This window comes from Myxocyprinus asiaticus, chromosome 33, assembly GCF_019703515.2.
Source record: "Myxocyprinus asiaticus isolate MX2 ecotype Aquarium Trade chromosome 33, UBuf_Myxa_2, whole genome shotgun sequence".
Lineage (NCBI taxonomy): Eukaryota > Metazoa > Chordata > Actinopteri > Cypriniformes > Catostomidae > Myxocyprinus > Myxocyprinus asiaticus.
This window is the reverse complement of record NC_059376.1, coordinates 6,018,885-6,041,151: the sequence shown is the minus strand read 5'-3', so window position 1 is coordinate 6,041,151 and position 22,267 is coordinate 6,018,885. Positions and strand designations below refer to the sequence as shown.

Genomic DNA, 22,267 nt, shown 5'->3' with positions numbered 1-22,267 from the left:
ATTTTGACTTTTAGGCCACTTTTTGGATAGTAGAAATGCTGAACTTGTCTGCTGCTACAACATGTGTATGATGTAATGTATCTGAATTATCAGAATTATACTATTTATTATATATCATATTTAAAATAATTTATAATATTATTATATACAAAATTATCAATAATATGCAATTAAATGTGATTAATTTGGTTATTTAATCAACAAATGATGTAATTAATTTGATTAAAAATATTTATCCGTTGACAGCCCTAGTTTATACATGTTGTTTAGGGGTGGGTTATCTGAGATATAATACATCACAATAAACCTGCAAAGAAATAATGCATTTAAACAATGCTGTGTCAGTCTCTATAAAAAAACAGCACAAAAAACACACTGAAAAATAGCGGAAAAAGTGTAGTGACTCTGTATGTACAGCACAGAACAGAAAATAAGTAGCCTACAGAATATTCCCAGACACAACTAAGAAAAAAAGCGGAATATGCAGTTTTGCTTGTGGATATCTGCTTGTTTACCTGCTACAAAGTGCCTCAAACAAAACTCTATCTTTCAAAGATTTGGTGTCACTAACCTGGCAAACTTTGGCAAATCCAGTGATTTTTTTCATTCATTATTTTGCTCGTATTAATCTGGTACCTTGTAAACACAACTCTGTTTCCAAGTGGACTGCTAAATTAAAAAAAAAAAAAATCTATTTATGGAGGTTTCTTTAAGTCACACTAGACTTAATATGTTATTTTTTTTAATGATTACTTTTATATTATATTCAGAAAGTTAAAATATACCATCTACTCACTTTCCAGCAACAATAAAAAAAAAAATCACATTGATATATGTATTCTTTGAATCAAGCTATTAGGTCAGTGTGTGACGTTTCAATCTTCTATTAGTCAAAATATCTAGCTTTCATTTCCCGTCTCCCACCAGAGATCTTCTACACTGAAATCACAACCTCCGTGTTTTTACCATAGGAGAGAGTGTAACAATCAACTAGCGTGTTACGTCATTAAGTCACGTTTGCGGATACCATACAAATGAATGGGGAGAGCCATAAATGGAAAACATCCTGTCACAAAATTGCCAGTGTCTTCTCTTATAAAACAGTTATTTTACTGTAGTAAATGCTGCACACAGTTAATTCCAAAAGGATTGTTCAGTATAAAACATGTAAAAAATTCTCTCAAGCTACATCTCCTACATAGACATCTGTTTAAAAAAAATGGCCTCTTGTCTCCATGCAGGATGTACCACCCAAGAAATGTCTATAGGACCACCACATTATGCATTGCTTTGCTAACCTTGTAGGCTCCCCTTGGTACCATAGATAGGCTCTCCCGCATTTAGATGTGACTGAATGGAAGTGAATGGAGCTTGAAGTACAGCGTGACTGCACCTTTACTAGATCTATACAGTGTTGTTCAACATGCAACAGATGGACAGTGAACGGACTGTAGGCAAATATAGGTGTGAGGCAGAGCAAGTTATTGCATTTGAATAAAAATGACAAACATTCTTTTTTTCATTTGGAATAATGTGCACAAATGAATCGTGCACAATATGACCAGGAAATGGTTTTGTAAGGCTTTAAACAAAATGTATAGAACCTGGCAAATATGAGAGATGAAACAATGTTAAACTGAAATCGTAAAACAATGTGGAACAGAGCATGGAACAGAACCTTGTGTCCACACACACACACACACACACACACACACACACACACACACACACACACACACACACGTTGGTGTGGCTATCCTTATGAGGACTCTCCATAGACATAATGATTTTTATACTGTATGAACTAGAGCTGCCCCCTAATAGTCAACCAAACGTTAGTCGATATGAAGAGTCTTGGTCGACCATGTTTTGATTGGTCGGTTGGTCGCAGAAAAAAAAACTCCACAGGAAGTGGCGAAGTTACACAGTTAGTGACGGAAAGACATGATCATTTACACAATCCAAAGTGTAGGATCATTATGAGAGGGTAAAGGATGACCCCAAGGTGACATGCAAACTCTGCAGGCAAATGTTCGCCTATCATTCATCGACCTCAAACATGGCTTATCATTTGAAACATGTAGGTAGCCTAAAGTTAGCCACTTAGCATGGCCGCTCGCTCTAACGTTAGATAACCTAGATAAATATGTGCTATTAGGCTTATCCAAGTGTTTCTGGGGAGTGGGGAAGCTAAATTAGTACCTCGCTTACTGCATGTTTAACTTAATGTGCATTTCTCTCTATAAATTAACAAAATGTTCAGAAAGTCTCCTTGCTGGTTTTTCCGACATATTCAGAATCATTACCGCTTTTGCCAGTGTCGCTGCGGCTCGCTCATTATTACGGTTTAGTATTTCTCTGTAATGTTAGAACAGTGTTAGCAATGTTACTTATAACATTCTTTCTCAGCCCTGGAACTCAAACCATGTTCTGATACCCCCAAAAAATATATATATTTAAGTAATTAGATTAATATCATAAATGTGCAACAACTAGTCGACTAATGGCTTAAACTAACGACTACTAGTCGACTAGGAAAATCTTTGGTAGGGGCAGCCCTAGTACAAACTATAGATTCTATCCCCTAACCCTAAACCTAACCCTCACAAAAAAACTTTCTGCATTTTTACATTTTCAAAAAAAACATAATTTAGTATGTTAAGTGATTTGAATAATGGGGACATTAGAAATGTAATGTAAAAACTGGTAATTACCAGTTTTTAACCTAAAAAAAAAGTCCTCGTAAACCACCCAAACCCGCCCACGCACACACGCACACATGTTGGTATTTGTGGTTTATGAGGATTCTCCATAGACATAATGGTTTTTATCTGTACAAACTATAGATTCTATCCCCTAACCCTACCCCTAAACCTAACCCTCACAAAAAACGTTCTGCATTTTTACATAAAAAATTAAATAATAATTTAGTATGTTAAGTGATTTGAATTATGGGGACACTAGAAATGTCCTCATAAACCACATTTATAGCATAATACCCTTGTAATTACCAGTTTGTAACCTAAAACAAAGTCCTCGTAAACCACCTAAACCCGCCCACATACACAAAAACACACACACACACACACACGCACTCACGCACAATGATAAAAGGTATTATAAAATGGGTCCATGGCCTTGCGGTTGCTGCATGTGCTACAGTCATATCGAGCTATGGTGCTCATGCAGTAAATGAGGTTTGAATCTGTTTGAATATCCTGTCTCTTCTCTACTGACTCAGTTGATAAAATGTGGCAAAATACGAAGTATGATGACGATTCCTGGTAAAGAATATGTCGGCAGTCTAAGTGAGTTTGATTTGTACATTGATAGCATCTTACTAATGATAAGATCCATTGAGCACTGCTGCAGGTTAAATAAAAACACCCCCCACAGAATATGCATTTTTAAAGACAAGAATATTTAACCCTTGTCAAATTAGAGTGATATCTTTGTTTTACTGGCAAAATGCCTCATCAGTGATCAGATTTTCAAAAGACATGGCCAGACGTGCAGTCCCACAATAACATTAGAGCGACAGCAGTAGAAACGCCCACGAGTGACTTCACATTACAGAGACTGGCGACATCAAGCGATAAAGTCACTGAATGTGTGTATGTGGCTTGCTTGCTCACTGGGGGGTTTGTAAAGTACTATTCTTTGTAAACCTGCTTTGGAACAACATGTATTGGGAGAAGTGCTACACAAATGAAATGAAATGATACAGTGAGCTGTCTACCTAGATGTTGCATTTTAAGGCATGATAGGCACACTCCTAAAATGAAGGCTGTCCCAAAAGGTAGGCAACAACACTAAGATATCTTGTTTTGGCAAAAATCTAACGCAGCATGGCATTCATTCTTTATGGAGAAGGCAATTCTAGAATGTCGAAAGAAATGCTGACTATAAATATTTTTACAATTAATTTAATACAGAAAGATATTGATAAAAAAATGTATAGTTCCATATATTACAAAATAATTATTTTATATATTTATTATTTTTTGTGCTGAATATACTTATGCTTATGAGAGTCATTGGCTTAATGCAGCACCACTCTAGCCCACTGATTTTCAATGAGCTTCATTTACAAAATCGCCAGCCAGTAGTTGAGAGATGAAGTGTGCATTAATGTCTGCTAGTGGTAGGTCATCAATCACTTGATCATCGGGACTCCCTGCTGAGTTAATGGTTACAGCAACGGGAAATAAGGATCCAACAAGTCAGAAAAAAACTTTCTTCAGAGCTACAAAGTCAGCAAGCCATGAGTGTAGCCAGAGTTTGTGGGTGTAAGGCAATGTGGGTGTGTGTAGGTGTGCTCTACTGACCGTGCCATTAGTTTGTGCAGCTCTTGTTTGTGCTGCTGGTCTTCAGCTGCGATGGCATGTTGTGCTTGCTGCTGCATTCCCTGCACAAAGTGCTGCATGTGCTGAAATGCATCGATCTAAGAGAGACACAGAAGAAATGGCTGAATGTGTCATGCTTTTATTAAATAGTCATTTAGAAGACAAAACAACTTCCATTACAGTTACTCCATTACAACAGTTATGACACTGGCATCACTGGAGCAACCTAAGGGTACATAGGTGCTGGCTCATGCTCGAACCAGCAACCTTGCAGTTGCCAGCCACAAGCTTCAGCCACTAAACCACTCACTCCAACAACCTTTTTTCGAGGGACATAAAAAGACGATTGTTTTATGTAGAAGTTTTCCCTCTGAATCACCATTTCATCACTGAAATTGTGAGTAGGGTTGGATCAGGATTAGTCCTCCAACAACAGACAGTCAATTAGTAAGGTTAACTAGTGTACTAGCTAGCTCAACCTGTGCGCTGAGAGAAAGTGCATGAGAGAAGCTCATTCACAAAGGCTCTGTGTTCGTGTGAGAACTTGAGCCGCTTCCTGTGAGAACTTGCATTATTTGTGTGAGATCTTGCATTGTAACCTGCAGGGACTTCCATTGTTCACGCAGAGACTTCTGCTGTTTACACAAAAACTTCCATTGCTCACACAAGAACTTGCCTTTGTACATGCAGGATGTACCACCCAAGAAATGTCTATAGGACCACCACATTATGCATTGCTTTGCTAACCTTGTAGGCTCCCCTTGGTACCATAGATAGGCTCTCCCACATTTAGATGTGACTGAATGGAAGTGAATGGAGCTTGAAGTACAGTGTGACTGCACCTTTACTAGATCTATACAGTGTTGTTCAACATGCAACAGATGGACAGTGAACGGACTGTAGGCGAATGTAGGTGTGAGGCAGAGCAAGCTATTGCATTTGAATAAAAATGACAAACATTCTTTTTTTTTATTTGGAATAATGTGCACAAATGAATCGTGCACAATATGACCAGGAAATGGTTTTGTAAGGCTTTAAACAAAATGTATAGAACCTGGCAAATATGAGAGATGAAACAATGTTAAACTGAAATCGTAAAACAATGTGGGACAGAGCATGGAACAGAACCTTGTGTCCACACACACACACACGTTGGTGTGGCTATCCTTATGAGGACTCTCCATAGACATAATGATTTTTATATTGTATGAACTAGAGCTGCCCCCTAATAGTCAACCAAACGTTTGTCGATATGAAGAGTCTTGGTCGACCAAGTTTTGACTGGTCGGTTGGTCGCAGAAAAAAAAAACTCCACAGGAAGTGGCGAAGTTAAACAGTTAGTGACGGACAGACATGATCATTTACACAATATAGGGTAAAGGATTTTTTCGCATGAAAACTTCTGTTGTTCGTTTGAGAACTTCAATGTTTTTGCTATCGCAAGGTTTAAGTGTGTGCCACTGGAAACAAGCTTCCCTCATGCACTAACAAAGGCAAACAGGACAGCTATGGCAGTAAAACAACTAAATTTTTGTTTGCCTTTAGAAGACTTGGTATACTGTTATGACTCTTTTGGGTGCATTTTTAAGCTTTAAAGTGAGTGACTATCAACTGCCATTGCATCAGGCATTGCAACATTTTAAATATTTCTTTGTGTTCTGCAGAAGAAATAAAGTCATACAGGTTTGGAACGACATACAGTAAGGTGGGTAAATAATCATCATTTTGATTGTTGCATAGACATTCTGACAATCTACCAACTAGTCGATTTAAAAAAAGATCTGGTTTTGCACATCCCAATTGTGAGCAGATAAATTACCATTTAGTTGGTGATTTTTCATTTTGGTTTGAGAATATGTGACCATTTGCAATCCTCAATCATATACAGTCACATCATAATTTAGCAGGTATGTGAGGCATCTGTTAAATAAATAATGACATTACCAAATCTTTTCTAAAAAAAAAAAAACTCACATGGGAAGACATTTGGAGACCATGCGTTACAAAACCTGACCGCAGTACAAGATGTGTGAGTAAGTCTGCATATTGTGTTCTCATCTTGAAGGCTTTGAATGACACAAAGCAATAATACAGCAAGTATGACGGATTCACATGCGAATGCCAGGAATTTTAACACAATTCTGCGCAGTGGATTGGGACCGGCTCTGGTCTGAGATGTTCAGTGCCTGACACTTACGTAATCTCTCGCCGACATAACACTTTAGTAACAAACTATATTATGCAAAGGGTGAAGGCCTTTTACGACGTAGGTGGAGGGAAAGAAAGTGAGGCAAAGCTGGGAAAGCTGAAGGTGAAGCCAAGCGATCTTTCCACAAGTCTTCTTACCTCATCACATTGAATTTTTCTATAAAAAAGGATGTTTCATGCAAGGAAAAACTAACAGAGTATATCTGGTAAAAGAGTGATCTTTGGTCTTATCTTAAAGGAATAGTTCACCCAATAATGTAAATTCTGTCATCTTTTACTCACCATGTCATTCCAAACATGTATGACTTTCTTTTGTGGAAGGGAACTATTATGCAGAATGTTAAGGACTGACAGCCTTAGTCACCATTCACTTTCACTGTATGTAAAATGTTTTACAAATGCATGAATGGTGAACAAAGATGTCAAGCAATGAATATAATGACTTAATTCTCAGTTTGTTCCTCACACAAAACTATCATATGGCTTCTCCTTTGGTATTTAAAAAAAAAAAAAGAAAGTCATTCAGATTAGAACAACATCAGGGTGAATAAATGATGACAGAATTTTCATTTTTGGGAGATCTATCCCTTTAAACGGTATTTGTTTGCACCTGATACGCTTGGCAGGGACATATTTCCAAAAACTAATTACAGTCGTGTTCAATCCAGATGCTTGCCTTTGACACACTAAATGGAAGTTGTTAATCTCCCATGATTCTGCCCTAACCTCTTAAACACATATTACATTACGTAATATTACACACTGTATATTCTTATGACACACGCCTTACATAACATGAAAAATTATTTTACAATGGCAGCATTCCAGAACAAGCTAAACTGAGCTACTTCATCTCAGTTGTGCCAACTTTTAAGGATTTTTTGCAGTGTGAAGATTCAAAGGGAAGCCTATGATGAACATTGTGTTTTGATTTAATCCCAGGAATGACCAATCCATTGGTTTAATGCAAAGTGAATGCAAACTTTGCATGCACAATTTTACAATAGCAAAATAATTTTACTGTTAGCGCTGCTACAACTTAAATGGTTGAAAAACAAACAATATTTTTTTTTTTTTAAATTAGTACGCCAGAGACCAGAAACATGAGTCGGCTTTGATCTAGCAGACAGAGAGTACAATACGTAAAAATGTACGCCATTAACGCATTTAATCAGGTGCCATTTTAATCAATTGTCACTGAAGCTCGACAAGTGAAATATCACCAACAACAGAAACATCATCATTCTTAGAAATGTGAACACCAGCAGAGGACTTGGTGCAGACCAGAGGCATCTCTTTACATGATTATAACCATAAAGTATGGAAAAATTTGTTGCATTATTCAATTACTGCAGGTTCCCGTGTTTGCATTTCCGGTGTTTTGATGAAGTTCAGGAAAAATGCATAAATCTAGGCTACTTTATGAGTGTCATCCACATGAATTAAAGAATAATTAGACATAGCCTTATTTTATTTTATTTTTTATTTGGAACAGAACGTATTAACTTCTGAATTAAATTGTGCAATTAATCATCATTAAATATTTCAACAGTTGACAGTCCTAGTAAAAATGGGGGTGCTTGTAGGGGCTGTCTGTACTTGCAGTACAGACAGCTTAGTTGAGTCTAATGCACAGGTGTCAAACTCTGTAATCCTAACCGTATTTTTTGAAGTGCATTTTGCTCACTCCAAACGCAGAATGATACCGAGCTATCTCCACCAATTATTAGCATGGCTCAATGGATAGAGTGGCACAAGCGCAGAACAGGTGCGTTTATTCGTGGACTGTCTAGACTGCAAAGTGCAGACCATTATAATTAGTGACTGTGAGAAGTATAGTAAAGGATAATAAAGGATAGTAAAACCTGTATGAATGCAGCACAGAATTCTGTTGCAAAACTTCAAATGTATCTGTGATTAAACTAGCTTAAAATCATATTAACCAGTCCCCACATTCTAAACAGCACTGACAAAGGAAACAGGAGAAAACACTGAGCATGACGAACTGTAAATTAGAAGGCTTTTTAATCCACACATCACAAACCTTACAAAGATTTGATTTACTGTTGTAACACTATAACTGTATTAACTATGGTATTTAGACTACTCCTTTTCATTACATTATGTTAATTATCTTCTCTCATAGAAACCATAGTTACTAATCTTGGTAGTGAGGAGTCATGCATGATGTGGTCACCATGGTCTTACAAATACTATTGTTAAAACTATGGATACTATGGAAGAACTATTGTATATCTTCATAATTACTTTGGACCAAGCTATCAGTTTTCCTTCTGTGTAAAATCTGTTCTCCTCTAATTCGCTCTGACTGCAGGAAAATGTAACTGGTTTTGTTTGCCTTCATAAATTCCAAGAGACAACCATACTTAAATAAGAAGGAGCCTGATGAAAGGAATCTGTAAAGGAGACCAAACTTAGTCAGAATATTTTAATTTAGCCCTATATAAATGTGATAGATACACAGATGATGCTGTTAATATCATCATTTACATCTGCATACCAAATTCAAAATCAATGCTTACTGTCAAGTGTAAATTTCAATGCACAAAATATGAATGCAGTATTATTGGTAATTGCACTGAAATTAAGTTTAACATAACTGGTTTCATGGGAGTGATCTAGTTTTTTCTCAGCACATTGTGCCGTGTAGACAGACTGTTAATGGCAAAGACATCGGCTCATCTTTATGACAGTAGCTATTCTAGAATGTGCATACACATTAGCTGAACCCACCTGAAAATGTTGCTTTTAGCCTGATTTGAACTAAAGAAGCAAAATACTGTATATGATGCCATTGCTGTCAGATTTAATCACCGATATGTTCCTGAAATGGAAGCTTGACAAAAGTATTTTTTCTTCAGTGATTTCTTTAAACATTCAAGCAGAGAGGCACTATACATTCAGCCAAAAGGATACTTAAGTTTTTACGTGTATGCCATCATATGCTTACAGTCAAACGCTCTAGCCATTCAAATTATACTCTATTTGACTGCGCGTGCATACACAAGCAGTTGAAGCATGAATGCTATGACTGCAATGAGATACTAGACTATTACTTTTCAGAAGTTAGGCCAATAAAAATGTCTTTATAGTCCTTCAGACTCGAGTTATAAAAAAGCAGATATCTCCTGATGTGCACATTCACTGTTGTTGTTTCCAACTTCCTGTTGTTCACCGGCATTTAGATCATCTTCTTTCACTATTCTGTGCACATCTGTGAGTGTTGCCACCCACTAATAAGTGCAAATAATTCCAGGCGCATGCCGGACTCTACGTACAAAGTATGCATGGTAAGAAAAATCAGGCCACACGTGTACAGTGCTCAAGAGTAATTTACTTACTTGCCCTGTATGCAAACACTTGCATATGTGTAAAAACCAAAGTATACTTTGGGCTTTACAGTGCATGATGGGAATGAGCTGTATGGGGGTGTTACCAAGATGGCCAGCAAGTGAGACTTGCATTCAAAGGCTTTTGTGAGCATTTACCTTTCGGGTGCTCTTCCACATGTACTTCATGTAAGCGTAGGTGACATGCGGGTGGGCAGTGGGCAGCGGGTGATCAAGCTGTTTGGATGGATCCACACCCAGCAGGAGAACAAGGGTCTTATGAGCCAGTGCCTGAGAAAGACACACAGATTACACATTCAATCTTAGTGAAAACTTGAAGAATTTCAGGATTTTATTACTCTTGTTACTGTATTTAGCAACCTGCCAAATATGTTAGGTTGTGTCTAGATGGTAAATCTTGTCCTGTGAAACTTTGCAATGCAAGACTGGAATAAACATAGTGTAAGAAAGTCAAATGCGAGTCTTGCAAGACTTTTCAAGTAAAAGGTTACCAGCTAAATGTGACAAATATGTTAGTTAGAAAGTTAGTTAAGATTAGTCTTTGTTAATCTTGGTCTTATGTTGGTGATCTTCAAAGGGTGTTTCTGAAAGATTTAAATTAACAACCCTACAACTATATATTAATCACTTTATTCTGGAGTTTTAAGCCTGTGAAATCTTCAATTAAGAATCTCAATAAATGGGCAAATCTCATGAAAGCTGTCAAGAACATGGGCGGGTCACATTACACAAGAATGTAAAAGAAATAAATTATATTTTTCTTGAAGAAAATTAAGCACATATTCAAAATACAAATTACTTTATATATTAAAAAAAATAAAATAAAAAAAACTACTGTGAGGTGAAAAAAAGTATAAATATTTACATATTTAAGTATTTAATTTAATAATTAGTATTTATTTTAAGAGTTATAATAGTACACATACAGTAACGAGAATTGAATGAGACTCTTCATTGAGAATAATGAGAATCACAAACAAACTTAAAGTAAAAGATCAGGATGCATTACAGTAAATGAGAATTTGGAGGGAAAATTTGCATTACTGTTAGAATAATGTTAAAATGCAAAAATCATAATGGTCCTAAAATAGGCTTTATTTTCTTTATGATTTTCTTAGATTTTCTGCTGAAATGTGACTAACTGAAGACAAGTATTCATAAGATTCAGCCACATAAATGAAGTTGCTTGTGTGAAGATCACAGGCTGCACACTGATCTCTAACGCTCGACCTTGTGACCTGAAGCTTTCTGGGTCACAAAGAGCCGTCTGTTAGAAACCTAAAGCTCTGTAAATAGACAGTTCAAATCAGCAGTAAAATAAGCCTGACCCCTCAGTGGGGTCTGAGTCCAAAGCAACAATGCTTTCATTTTCTGTCTTTCATCCCATAATCCATCGCGTTCCTTCAGTGGCTTCCTGTTACTGTGATCGGCACTGCAGGTCAAAGGTCATGATATCATGAGCTAATGTGTTTGAGGCAAGGGGTCAGAATTTGGCTGATGACGACGACCATTACCGCACCACTCTGGAGGCAAAAAACATCTCTCTACATTGATGGCCATTCAAAAGTAGCCGTGTATTCTGACAAAAAAAAATTCCAAGCAACATATAGATCACAAATATTTCATTATCTTATAGAAGATGTTTAAGAAGTGCCAAATGTATTTATTTAAATACATTTGTGAAATGGTCTCATATTTTCAGGCAGCATCCAGGTTGCGTATTTCTGGGACTGGATGCTTCAGCCGAGCAACTGACATTAAGATGAATGAGGATGCTAACGGATCGAAAACTCAAGCTATTATAGACCTCTTTGGTTTGATGCCTAAAATATAATTCAAATGTAGATTACATCTAGCTTCTTATAAATACAGTTATTTTAAGACAAAGACAGGGAAAACATGGTTAACCATAAACATAGGTATACATTTCAAGCATCAGTTTTGAACACAAGTTCTAAACATTGTGGCATATTTTGGAAGATATTTAAAACTTCCACTACTGAGTTTTTCCTTTCGTGAAATTCAGCTGTGCTTCTTGTTGCTGTGAAAGGCTATGGTGTGTTATGCCTTACATAATGAGAGTACTTCCAGTGCTGACTCTGAGCATGAAACTTTGCATTTGGTGGTGAATGTTGCTTGGTTCTAAAACCTAGTGAGCTACCTACGGAGGCATAATTTTAAGGCATTGTGCTTCAGACGCAAAGGCTGTTGAAAAGGTAGGCAACTTAATTATGCTGCCTACTTTGGACATATTCTAAGGCAGCATCACATGTATCCTTCACAGATAAGGTAATCCCAGAATTACTGTGATGAAATCGCAGATGGTGGAGAGAAATGTTGATTATGTGTATACTTATATTTTTATACTGAAAAGTAACAAAAAATAATAATTCAGTGAACTTAACAATTGATTATTTTCCCAAAAATGTATGTGTATTTTATGCTTATTAAATTATTGCACTATTTGTGTGGTGCGCAGATTTGCTTCCCATTTAGACTGTTTCAAATTGGTTGCTTATGAAGTTCCACGACGGTTAGGATGCTCCCTACGAAGGCAGCTTCCCATGTAGGCAGAAGGGTCAGAAATCAACAAGGGCTCTGGGGTAAAGTGCCACCGAAATTACCAAAAATAAAAAACTAAACCTCATTACCATCAATAATAATTTTGGTACAGGTACTAACACTTTTGTTGAAATCTATTATCACATCTTTAGTTTTACCCACATTTATTTCTAAAAAATATGTTTCGCACCTGAGAATATTCTCCATTTACCCTTTGAGATCTTTTTGTTAAAAAATCTAAAATCCAACCTAAAAGACTCTTAGAAATGTGGAAATCAGACAACATTCTTTCTGCTAAAATATATAGTTGAATTGTTTTAAATGCTGAAGAGAAGTCAACAAATAATAAACAGGTATATGTCTTAATGTCTATGTTTATACTGTATATACAATTTAAGCGTAAGAGTGGTATCCTCCACACTTCTACTACTCCTATATGCAAACTATAGCTGATCTAACCTGTGACTAGTGTAATTCATAATAAAATCCTCAATAATTCTTTCAAAACACTTAATTAACAATGATGTAAGCGAGACGGGTCTAAAATCATTAATTTGTCTAGCATTAGCTTTCTTTGGTAAAGGAACAATGGTAGCTTTTTTTCCACACAGCAGGAACTTTCTGAAGGTGTAGAGAAGTTTGAAAAATAAAATGAATAATGTCACAACTGACTAGCACAACTTTTTAAAACTCTACCACTAACTTTGTCTGGTCCTAAGCTTTTATTCTGTGGGACAGTTTGTAAAACTCTGAGAACTGAAACCTTATCAGTTGTAACCTGATCTTGTGTTTTAACTATGTAACAGATCTGGAAACACTCATCACCAAAGTTCTGTTTATCGAATCTCAGATAAAAACCTCTTAACCCATTTGCCATGTCTAAATTTTCAGTCATAAAATTAATAGACTTAATTTAGACAGATCTTCATTGCCAAAACCCAGCCCTGCAAATATTATGTACTGTTCAGATTTAATTAATTGATTAAATTGAAATATTTGACATAAAAGGATGACAAACAGTCATCTTATAAGGTTAGAAAAAGAATTAGCTTTATAAATGTAAAAAACCAAAAATGCCCCTAAAATTACTTCCAGGGGGCAAATATTGCCCCTTAATGAAAAAGTTAATTGCTGACACTGATTGGCAGTGAGGCGGCTTACAAGATTTTGGAAGAGAGCTTGATTATGTTCTTACCAGACGTCCACTCTTTCCACAGAGGCTGGCGTACTTCAGCCAAGTCCTCATGTCCTCATGTGGACTGATGACCAGAGAGCGCACCATTAGGATCCTCTGCCAATCCTCCACAATACGCTGACAGCCCTGGAGAAGAATGTCACATTTTTTAACACACTTATGAACTACACTGAAGCTTGGGTTGGTTACATTGGAATCCGTACAGTATTTTGGCATAAGTGACTGGAAATTGCCTAAGAGTGTGTGCTGACATCCCTTTGAATGATGTGCTTGCCTCTGTGAAAATGGGTTGTTATATAAAGTATTACAGTATGGTTGAGAGGTTCTATTCGAAGATAATGCCTTAGAGGTATTGATGTTTTGCGAAGAGAAACTTTTGACTACATACTAAAAAGTTTGGGTTATGGTTAAGGGCCGTTCACACTGACAGCGATTAAATCACTGAAGGTTGCTGAGTCTCTTTGTCTTTACATGCAAAGTCAATGGGTATGGCTATGAAGTTTTGATATTTTTATGCAAGCATGTGCTCAGGGTTATTTTCAAAAACTAAAACTAAGATGAAAACAACTGATTTAACAACATTTTGGTAAACTGAAATAAAACAAATATTGCAAAATAAATAAAAAACAAACTAAACTAACAACAGTAATTGAAAAACAAACAGAAATAAAATAATAATAAAAATGAAAACATTCATGGCAGAATAATCTGACCTGTGTGACTGTGTAGGTGAAGACCTACAGAAGGCGATGTGGCATGTGATGCACGTGAGGTTAGCTGATACTAATACTGGAGACAAGGGAGGGACATGAATTGCTAGTAGGAAATGACAGAGCCTTGTATGGGACTCTCCAGCTTAATTATGAAAGTAGTAAAAGCAAATCACACCCAATTATATGACTCGTGGTGTAAAAAAGTAAAAAAAATCCCACAAATCTGAATGTGCATTTGCAAAGCAATATTCGCAAGGAGTGCAAAATACTCATGGCTAAAGATGCGGAAAGGAAGAATACCAACGATAATGAAGAAGCCTGTGCTACAACTCAGGAAACAGTAGACTCTGACCTTGTGCTTCCAAAGGTCTGAGGTTTGGGTGACAAGTTTATATGAATATTAAAAACAAAATATAACATTTTATGTAACTTATAACTGGCAATCCTTTGGTTATTTGGAGTTCAGTAGTATAGTCTAGCCAAGAACAATGAGTAGACTTTTGCCCAGGGGCACAACTACCAATTTTGCTGATTCCCTTAAGATGGCGGCTCGATGTGTTGCATAAATTGCATATATGGTTTTTGGGCCTTTATGTACTTTTTGGACTTTAAGTTCTGGTCACCATTCACTTGCATTGTGAGGACCTATAAAGCTGAAATATTATTTTCAAAATCTTAATTTGTGTTCTGCAGAAGAAAATAAGTCAAACACATCTGGGATAGCATGAGGGTGAGTAAATCACGAGAATTTTCATTTTTGGGTAAACTATCCCTTAAACTGAGTTGTCCCATAATTAAATCGTGTCATTTTTTCAGTCTTTTACTTCTGTCTGTGTTGCATTTTTTCCCTCATATCATCAAATAATTTCAATGTATATATCTTACTAGGAAAATAATTTCATTACACTAAACATAGATAAGCACATTATAGTACATCAATAATAAAATAACATTAGGCCTAATTCTTATGTATAATATACTGTATAAGATGGTTAAAAATTTTGCCAGTTGATCTTAAATTTAAAGATCTAGTGTGTTTCTCAAGTGTTCTGTTGATGCCTAAACTATAGTTACTAAAAATGAAACTGAAACTAAAATATATAAAAACAAATTAGAAATGTGCCCACAAAATAAAAACTAAACTAAAACTAACAAGCCATTAATGAAACTAAAACTAAACTGAAATTTAAAACAAATTTGAAAACGGTATTAAAATAAAAATGAATTTAAAAATGCAAATCTAAAATAACCTTGCATTCAAGTAACAAATTTAATTCATGTGCAAAATCAGAATATCGCAAAAACAATTCCGAATAAATCAGCATTTCCATTCCATGTGTATAAGAGAACAAAATCGTCACTTCTGGGGAAATTGGCTTAAAATTCAAATTAAAATGGAAGTTGAAGTCACTGTGGCTCTTTTATTAAATGTGATAAATTACTTAATGTTTAGAACATGCCAACAAAACACTCGAATGAACTTTTTCGCTAGTGTTCAGCAGCAGATGTCTTACAGTATGTCTGGAAGTGATAAAGTGTCACAGTTTAGGCAGGTAATAGTAGAACATTTTGATGAAAGACAATTTTGATGAAAGACTTTGGGATTTCACAATAACCAGAGCAACATTAGTGCTACGCGATAATATAGATGATATTCTCTTAGCCAATTATGTATTCACATGGCTTGTTGAGGCAAAGTCACATAACGTTTTTGATGAGGAATATATGCGGCAAATGTGTTTCCATCGTAATTGATGTTCATGTCTTCTTATTGAATAAACAAATGATCCACCTGAAGCAATCATATAAATGTTTTATGCTCATGTTGGAGATTTTATTAATTTAATCTTGGTGTTCCCATTCAGTATTTTTTCGATTTTCCAAAAGCAGCATTAAAATACATGAATGGAAACCCAGCTATTAAAACAATTATGTTTTATGGTTGTTTTTTTTTTTATTACAGATTGCTGTCAGTGTGCACACTTTATAAAGTGAGATATTATTGTTCATATTCTGGGCAAGGTACTTAAAGTGTACTGTAAGTGAAGTGACCAAACCCAGTTTGCTTTTTACGAGGCATTTAGTGAGTAAATATTTACTGCAGTAAACAAAGTACCTCGAACAAAAAGTAATATACAGTTGTGCTTTAGGAAATCTGGTTTACCTAAACAAAATTCTGAGAATCTTTCAAAGACACAATGCCAAGAACCTCACAAATCAAATCCAGTGACCAGTTCTTTTTTTTACTGTAGCACCCTGAGAATGTGACTTTGTTTCCTACCACACTCAAAAAACCTTAGTACTCTAACTCCCGGAAAAATAGTGTAGAAGCCAGCCAACTGGATCTGGCAATTTTAGCCATCTCTTGCTTTTTTTGTGTTTAATTTTGCAATCCCAGCTGAAAGACTATATCATGCCCATTTACTCTGTTTGATATGCTGCTTCTCTCATGTGCCCAAAGTGAGATATGCCTCTCTTATCATAATTCATTTGTCTGTATTCTGCCTATTAACACACTTTTATAGACCGATTTTTGCAGTAGTATCAGTGTCAACATAACAGAGTGTAACCTGTGAAAATTATGGCCGAGTATAGCTAATTCATTAGCACCATGAATGTAGAATGTAAACATGACAAATTACACAATATCTACTGCATTTACATTACTTTAATTCATTGAGTGGTTAAAACAATCAACAGTAACTAAGTTACTGTAACTAAGTTTCCATCCACTTTTTGCACTGTTCGGTTAGTGAAAAGTGAAAATGCGTAAAAAATGTTTGTGAAAATTGTTGCCTCCTGCTCGTTTCCATTCAAATGGCCTTTTACCGATAAAATGGTGTCATAACATCATTCTTAGAAAAAGAAAAAAAACATTTGCTGCATGAGTTGTCACATCTGTTTATAACACTTGTAACATGCAGTGAGTAAAACAATATGCCTGTTGTATTCTATTCATTCATTAATGTTAGCGACTGTTAATATTTCTGATATTTGCAACCCTCTTTGCAATGTATTAATTATTCGGTTCACTGACTGAATGTTTTTACTACGAGTGTGATGAAATGTCATTTTTTGGGCATGTAAGGAGTTGTGTTTGACAGCAGCCTACAGTTTGTTAGAACAATGTTACGATGGACAGAAAATGTTAACTGGTTGCATAAAGTAGTTTGTAAAGTCAAAATATTCAGAGTTGGCAACTTTAAAACGCTTCTACTGTTCTACCGTTTTGGTGCACGTGTGTTTGACCAGCGGGCATCAAATACGTATAAATAATGTATATAAGTCGCTTCAGACTATTAGTCGCAGGACCTTTCAGATGATGAAAAAAAATGACTTATATTCCAGAAAATATGATAATTGCAAAAGTAGGAAATATCAGAAAACGACGTTGAACTGGATAAGTAGCTTGTCTGCATCTGGTATTATTAGAAGAAACTGACTGGAATACTTTGCAAAATACAACAAAACTGGTGGCATTAGTGAGCCTGTAATCCTATATTACACTCCTGAATTAAAATATGGTCAATCCCTTCACATTATGAAATGTTATTTGTCCCTGCAGAAAATATGTTGTGAAACGCAGGGTGTGGTGTCCGAAAAACACATAAAAGCTTCAACACTCCGCTTCACTCTTCTCAAATCACAAAATTACGTGCTTATATTCTTTTCTAATTTTTCTAAAAATAAACAAACTGCTAATTTCTTTTTCTTTTACATGTGTAAATAAACACTTGATAGCAAGAAATTCTTGAGAAACACTGCATCATACCATACATAACACCCAGCACAATCTGCAGTCATTTTATCAAAGAGATGTTGGAATTTACATTAAAACTCGTTCCACCTCTTCCAAAAAAAACAAACAAAAAAAACATCCAAACTATGAATGTGTGAACAAATTTCCTTTATATAAGTTTTGTTGTAATATGACCCCATATACAGGTAGCTCTGTTATTTATGACTTTATATCCGTACACTTGGTTTATGCACATGATTTATTTTTCGTCATTTAAGTTAATTACTCCCTTCATATCCCTTTTCTCTTATGTATATTTTTATCTCTGTATAAGCCTAATGTCTTTGGCACTTTTGTTTAATCCCTTTGGCGCTGAATTTGATTTCCCTTTTTGTTTTTCTGTTCTGAAAACTCGTGTCAGTTATTGCAGTACAACAAAAAAGAAGTGCGTCTTCTTGTTGGCCAACATCCACTTCAGACACTCAGAGAACTTAAACAACCATAAATAAGGCTTACAGGCTGGACAGTGCAGACTTGCATGTTTTTTTGTTTTTTTTTCTTTACCAGCATGTTGTCAATCGCACAGGATTAATATACAAGGTTTTTTTTTTTACTGGGCATTTTGGTAAAATACGCCGTAATCTTTACTGGCTTGGGAACGCGCAGTCCATAAAACGTTAAAAACTTCCATCAAGAATAAAGGTAATGTGACTTTTAAAGAAACTTATCAGTACAAGTGTAGGCTACTACCTCGCCATTATGCTGTTTGTTGTAAGGACAAATGTGATGTCATGTGACACTTTTTTTATTTAATGGCATTTTTCTTGACAAAAACTGTTTCCAAGCCAGTTTTTCACAACAATTGATGTGTCGACATAGGATTTATGCGCTAAACTTAAATGGAAAAATATTATGCCGACACTTGTGAAATTTTATCGATAATTTGCATTTCCATCAGCTTTATTTTGATGCGCTAAAACTATTTCTGCAAAAAATTCTTGTTTGGAAATGTAGTTACCGTCACAACGTCACATTAGTTGATGTTTTACATGTAGTCTTGTGTGTCCTTATTTTTAAATGTACCTTTAAACACCTCCCCTAGCGGTGTGGCAGGTGTCTGAATGTTCACAAAAAGTATGCCATTGCTCAGTTTTTTTGGTTCTGAGCGAAGAATGGAGAAGCGCTTTGTAAGCATGCCTTTTTTTTTTTTAGCTGGTCAGGCTGGTCCAAGCTGGTGCTCAGCTGGTTTAGTTTGGAGGCTAGCTGGTATTCCAGCCAGACTAACTAAAAAGTTATTAAAACCCATCTAAAACCAGCCAACTAACCAACTTTGGCTGGCTTTAGCTGTTTTTGCAGCAGGGACATGCATCAGATGGTTAGTACTTTCAGACTAGAAGTATATCAAGCAGGCCTTTACCTGAAAGCCCAACTGAAACTTCCATCGGAGATTAGTTGAATAGTCTACTGGATTGATAATTTGGCATGGAGAGGTTAACCTCAGTAAACAGTATTTATTCATACTGATTTCAGCATCCACATAAAATGACCTCAAAAAGTATTTGGACACTTAAGCCACACTTAAAATGCAAAAAGGTTTTTGAATTACATAATAAAATATCAAACTGCATAGCATTTATTTTAAAGACAGATATCACAAAACATTCCAAGCAAAGCATTTTACAAGAAAGAAGTTTGTTATGTTTGAAATGATAATAGATAAGCTATTGAAAATGAAGACAAAACGTATACAGACAATGTGTTTGTCAAATGTTAGTGGAACATGTTCACCACAGTTTAAGTGTCTAAATAATTTTTTGGAGCCACTGTCAATACAACAGTTCATAATGTTCTGGGCATGTTCTAGTCCTAGACTGGAGCTCACCAATTAACCGCTCACTAATGTTTCCCGTCAACAACACATCAGCTTTGCTATTTTGCCATTATGCATCATTCCAACAAATCCCTTTATGAATGGAAAAGTCTGCAGGTTGGGAGCATTAGTGCACACTATTAGTGGTTTGTTATTCCCCAGTGGCGCTGCCTAAACACATACCAGACGCAAGCCGACCCGCTACAACAAAACTCCCCGCTGAGCTGATATCATGCCATGCAGAAGCTGTTTTTGTTTTTACACATGACATCAGTCAGGTCGGACAGGGTGTTGAGGCAAAAAACCAAAGGCGAGGACGGACTAAAGAGAAAAGGTCAACTGGTGACCGCATCTCGGTGACACGGGAAGTTGGAGTTTTAATATATATACATATATGTATACATATGTGTATGTATATATATATATATGTATATATATATATATAGATATATATATCTATATATATATCTATATATATATATATATATATATATATATATAAAGAGACAAAGACATCTTTGTTGGATCCCAGAAAGATAGACTAATTATTGGCTTGGTATATAATTTTTACTTCCACTTTTCTACCAAAACACTTATTGGTTCTTTTATAACTGGTCTACCCATAAACTGTGCCATTTGGTGGGGGTCTAAAAAAGAGCACCGAAACAATACCATCGCTCCATTGTGCATTCATCAGTTTCTTTAGTTGTGAACAATATTTTTCCCTAACAATGTTTTCTTTGCATAAATTAATCAACTTTTAACATAACAGCCATTCATTTTAAAGAGGAAAACATGTTTATTGTAAGCTTGATGCTTAAAACTAGACAGCCCAAAACAAAGATGCAAGTGAATTTGAATTCATTTAGATCACAAAACAACTTTGCATTATAATTGCATTAATAATAACAATTCTTATCCATATTCATTATACATTCTTTTCATTGTTGTTGTCTAATGATTATCACTGTGTCAAAAAGCAGAAATGAAATTACGGTGTCTGAGTTTTTAATGGAAAGATGCTGCAGGTACAGAAAGCTCATGGAATGTCCTGCTATCTGCTTTTACAGGCAGATGAGATGGAAAATTGGAAACAGATGTTGAACCTTTCACACGCTTCCTCATGTCTATAAACTATTGTTTTTTCCCCATCATTTCCAAGCTTATCTTCCATTTATATTTGGCTTGATAAATACAGAATATACAGAATCAACACTGTGCTTTTTATTATATTACTACTGCATGCTTTTTTTAAATACAATTTTAAATTAAATAAAACAATTTTATATAATTCATGTGTGTTTATTCTGACGCCTGCTTGAAATTCTTTTAAGAGATAATACAAATGATATGTTATCACATGTTATATTAGCTGTACAGATATAATGATGCCCTTTTTGCTGTAAGCCACGTGAGGCTATGTGTAAAAAATTAGTAATTTTATCACGGGCAACGGTTGCTCAAAGGCACGATGGCAAAGGGAGTAGCAAATTGGTGAATTAATATAGAATGTCGTTAGGAATATTCTAGGCTCAATACCAGTGAAGCTCAATCAACAACATTTGTAGCATGATGTGGATTACCACAAAAAATAATTTGACCCCACTTGTTTATTTATTTTTTAATAAAAAAAAAAAAAAAGCAAACATCACTGATGCAGTAAGGCACTTAAAATGGAAGTAAATGGGGCCTGCCCATACACATTAAAATATATTGATTCAAAAGTATAACCACAAGAATTATACAGCCTGCCTGCAAATTTTCAGCAAATAACTAGTCATATGGACTACTTTTATGATACACTTGTAGTGTTTTTTGTCCTTGCTGTGGCTCAACAGTCCCCGATCACTATATGTGTTCAATGTATGAAAAAGTGAGGCTCAGACAGTCTACAAAATACTTTATGTTCCACGATATCAAGTCATATGGGTTTGGAATAACATGAGTGTGAGTAAATGATGACAGAATTCTGTGTAACTCTTGAGATTTACCTGTAGTCTCTCCCACCACGTCTCCCTGATGATGTCTCTCCTCTCGGGAACCAGTTTATACTGGATCACCTCCTCAAGCTCGGACAGCATCTGACACGACACCATAGCCTTAAACAAAGACGAAACACAAAGAGCATGTTATTTCAAAACAGCCAAGACTTCATTTGCATGCACTCTCTAAAATTGTCACTCACTTAAAAGTTGCTGTAAGTGATTTTTTGGTATTTTTTTTTTTTTTAATGGTATGCAGAAAATGTTTCTACCCCCTGAAA

At 35.6% G+C, this 22,267-nt stretch overlaps 1 protein-coding gene across 2 annotated transcripts in view; it reads right to left on the bottom strand.

Annotated features, from left to right (window-relative positions):
• mtor (mechanistic target of rapamycin kinase) overlaps positions 1–22,267 on the bottom strand; it is a 317,851-nt gene that overhangs the window by 96,415 nt on the left and 199,169 nt on the right. For both annotated transcript variants that reach the window (XM_051670135.1, XM_051670136.1), the window contains exons 34-37: positions 21,996–22,103; positions 13,683–13,808; positions 10,064–10,195; positions 4,329–4,444 (exon numbers count right to left, since the gene is read on the bottom strand). In XM_051670135.1, coding sequence (XP_051526095.1) covers positions 4,329–4,444; positions 10,064–10,195; positions 13,683–13,808; positions 21,996–22,103 — 482 coding nt within the window. The remainder of the gene's footprint in view (positions 1–4,328; positions 4,445–10,063; positions 10,196–13,682; positions 13,809–21,995; positions 22,104–22,267) is intronic.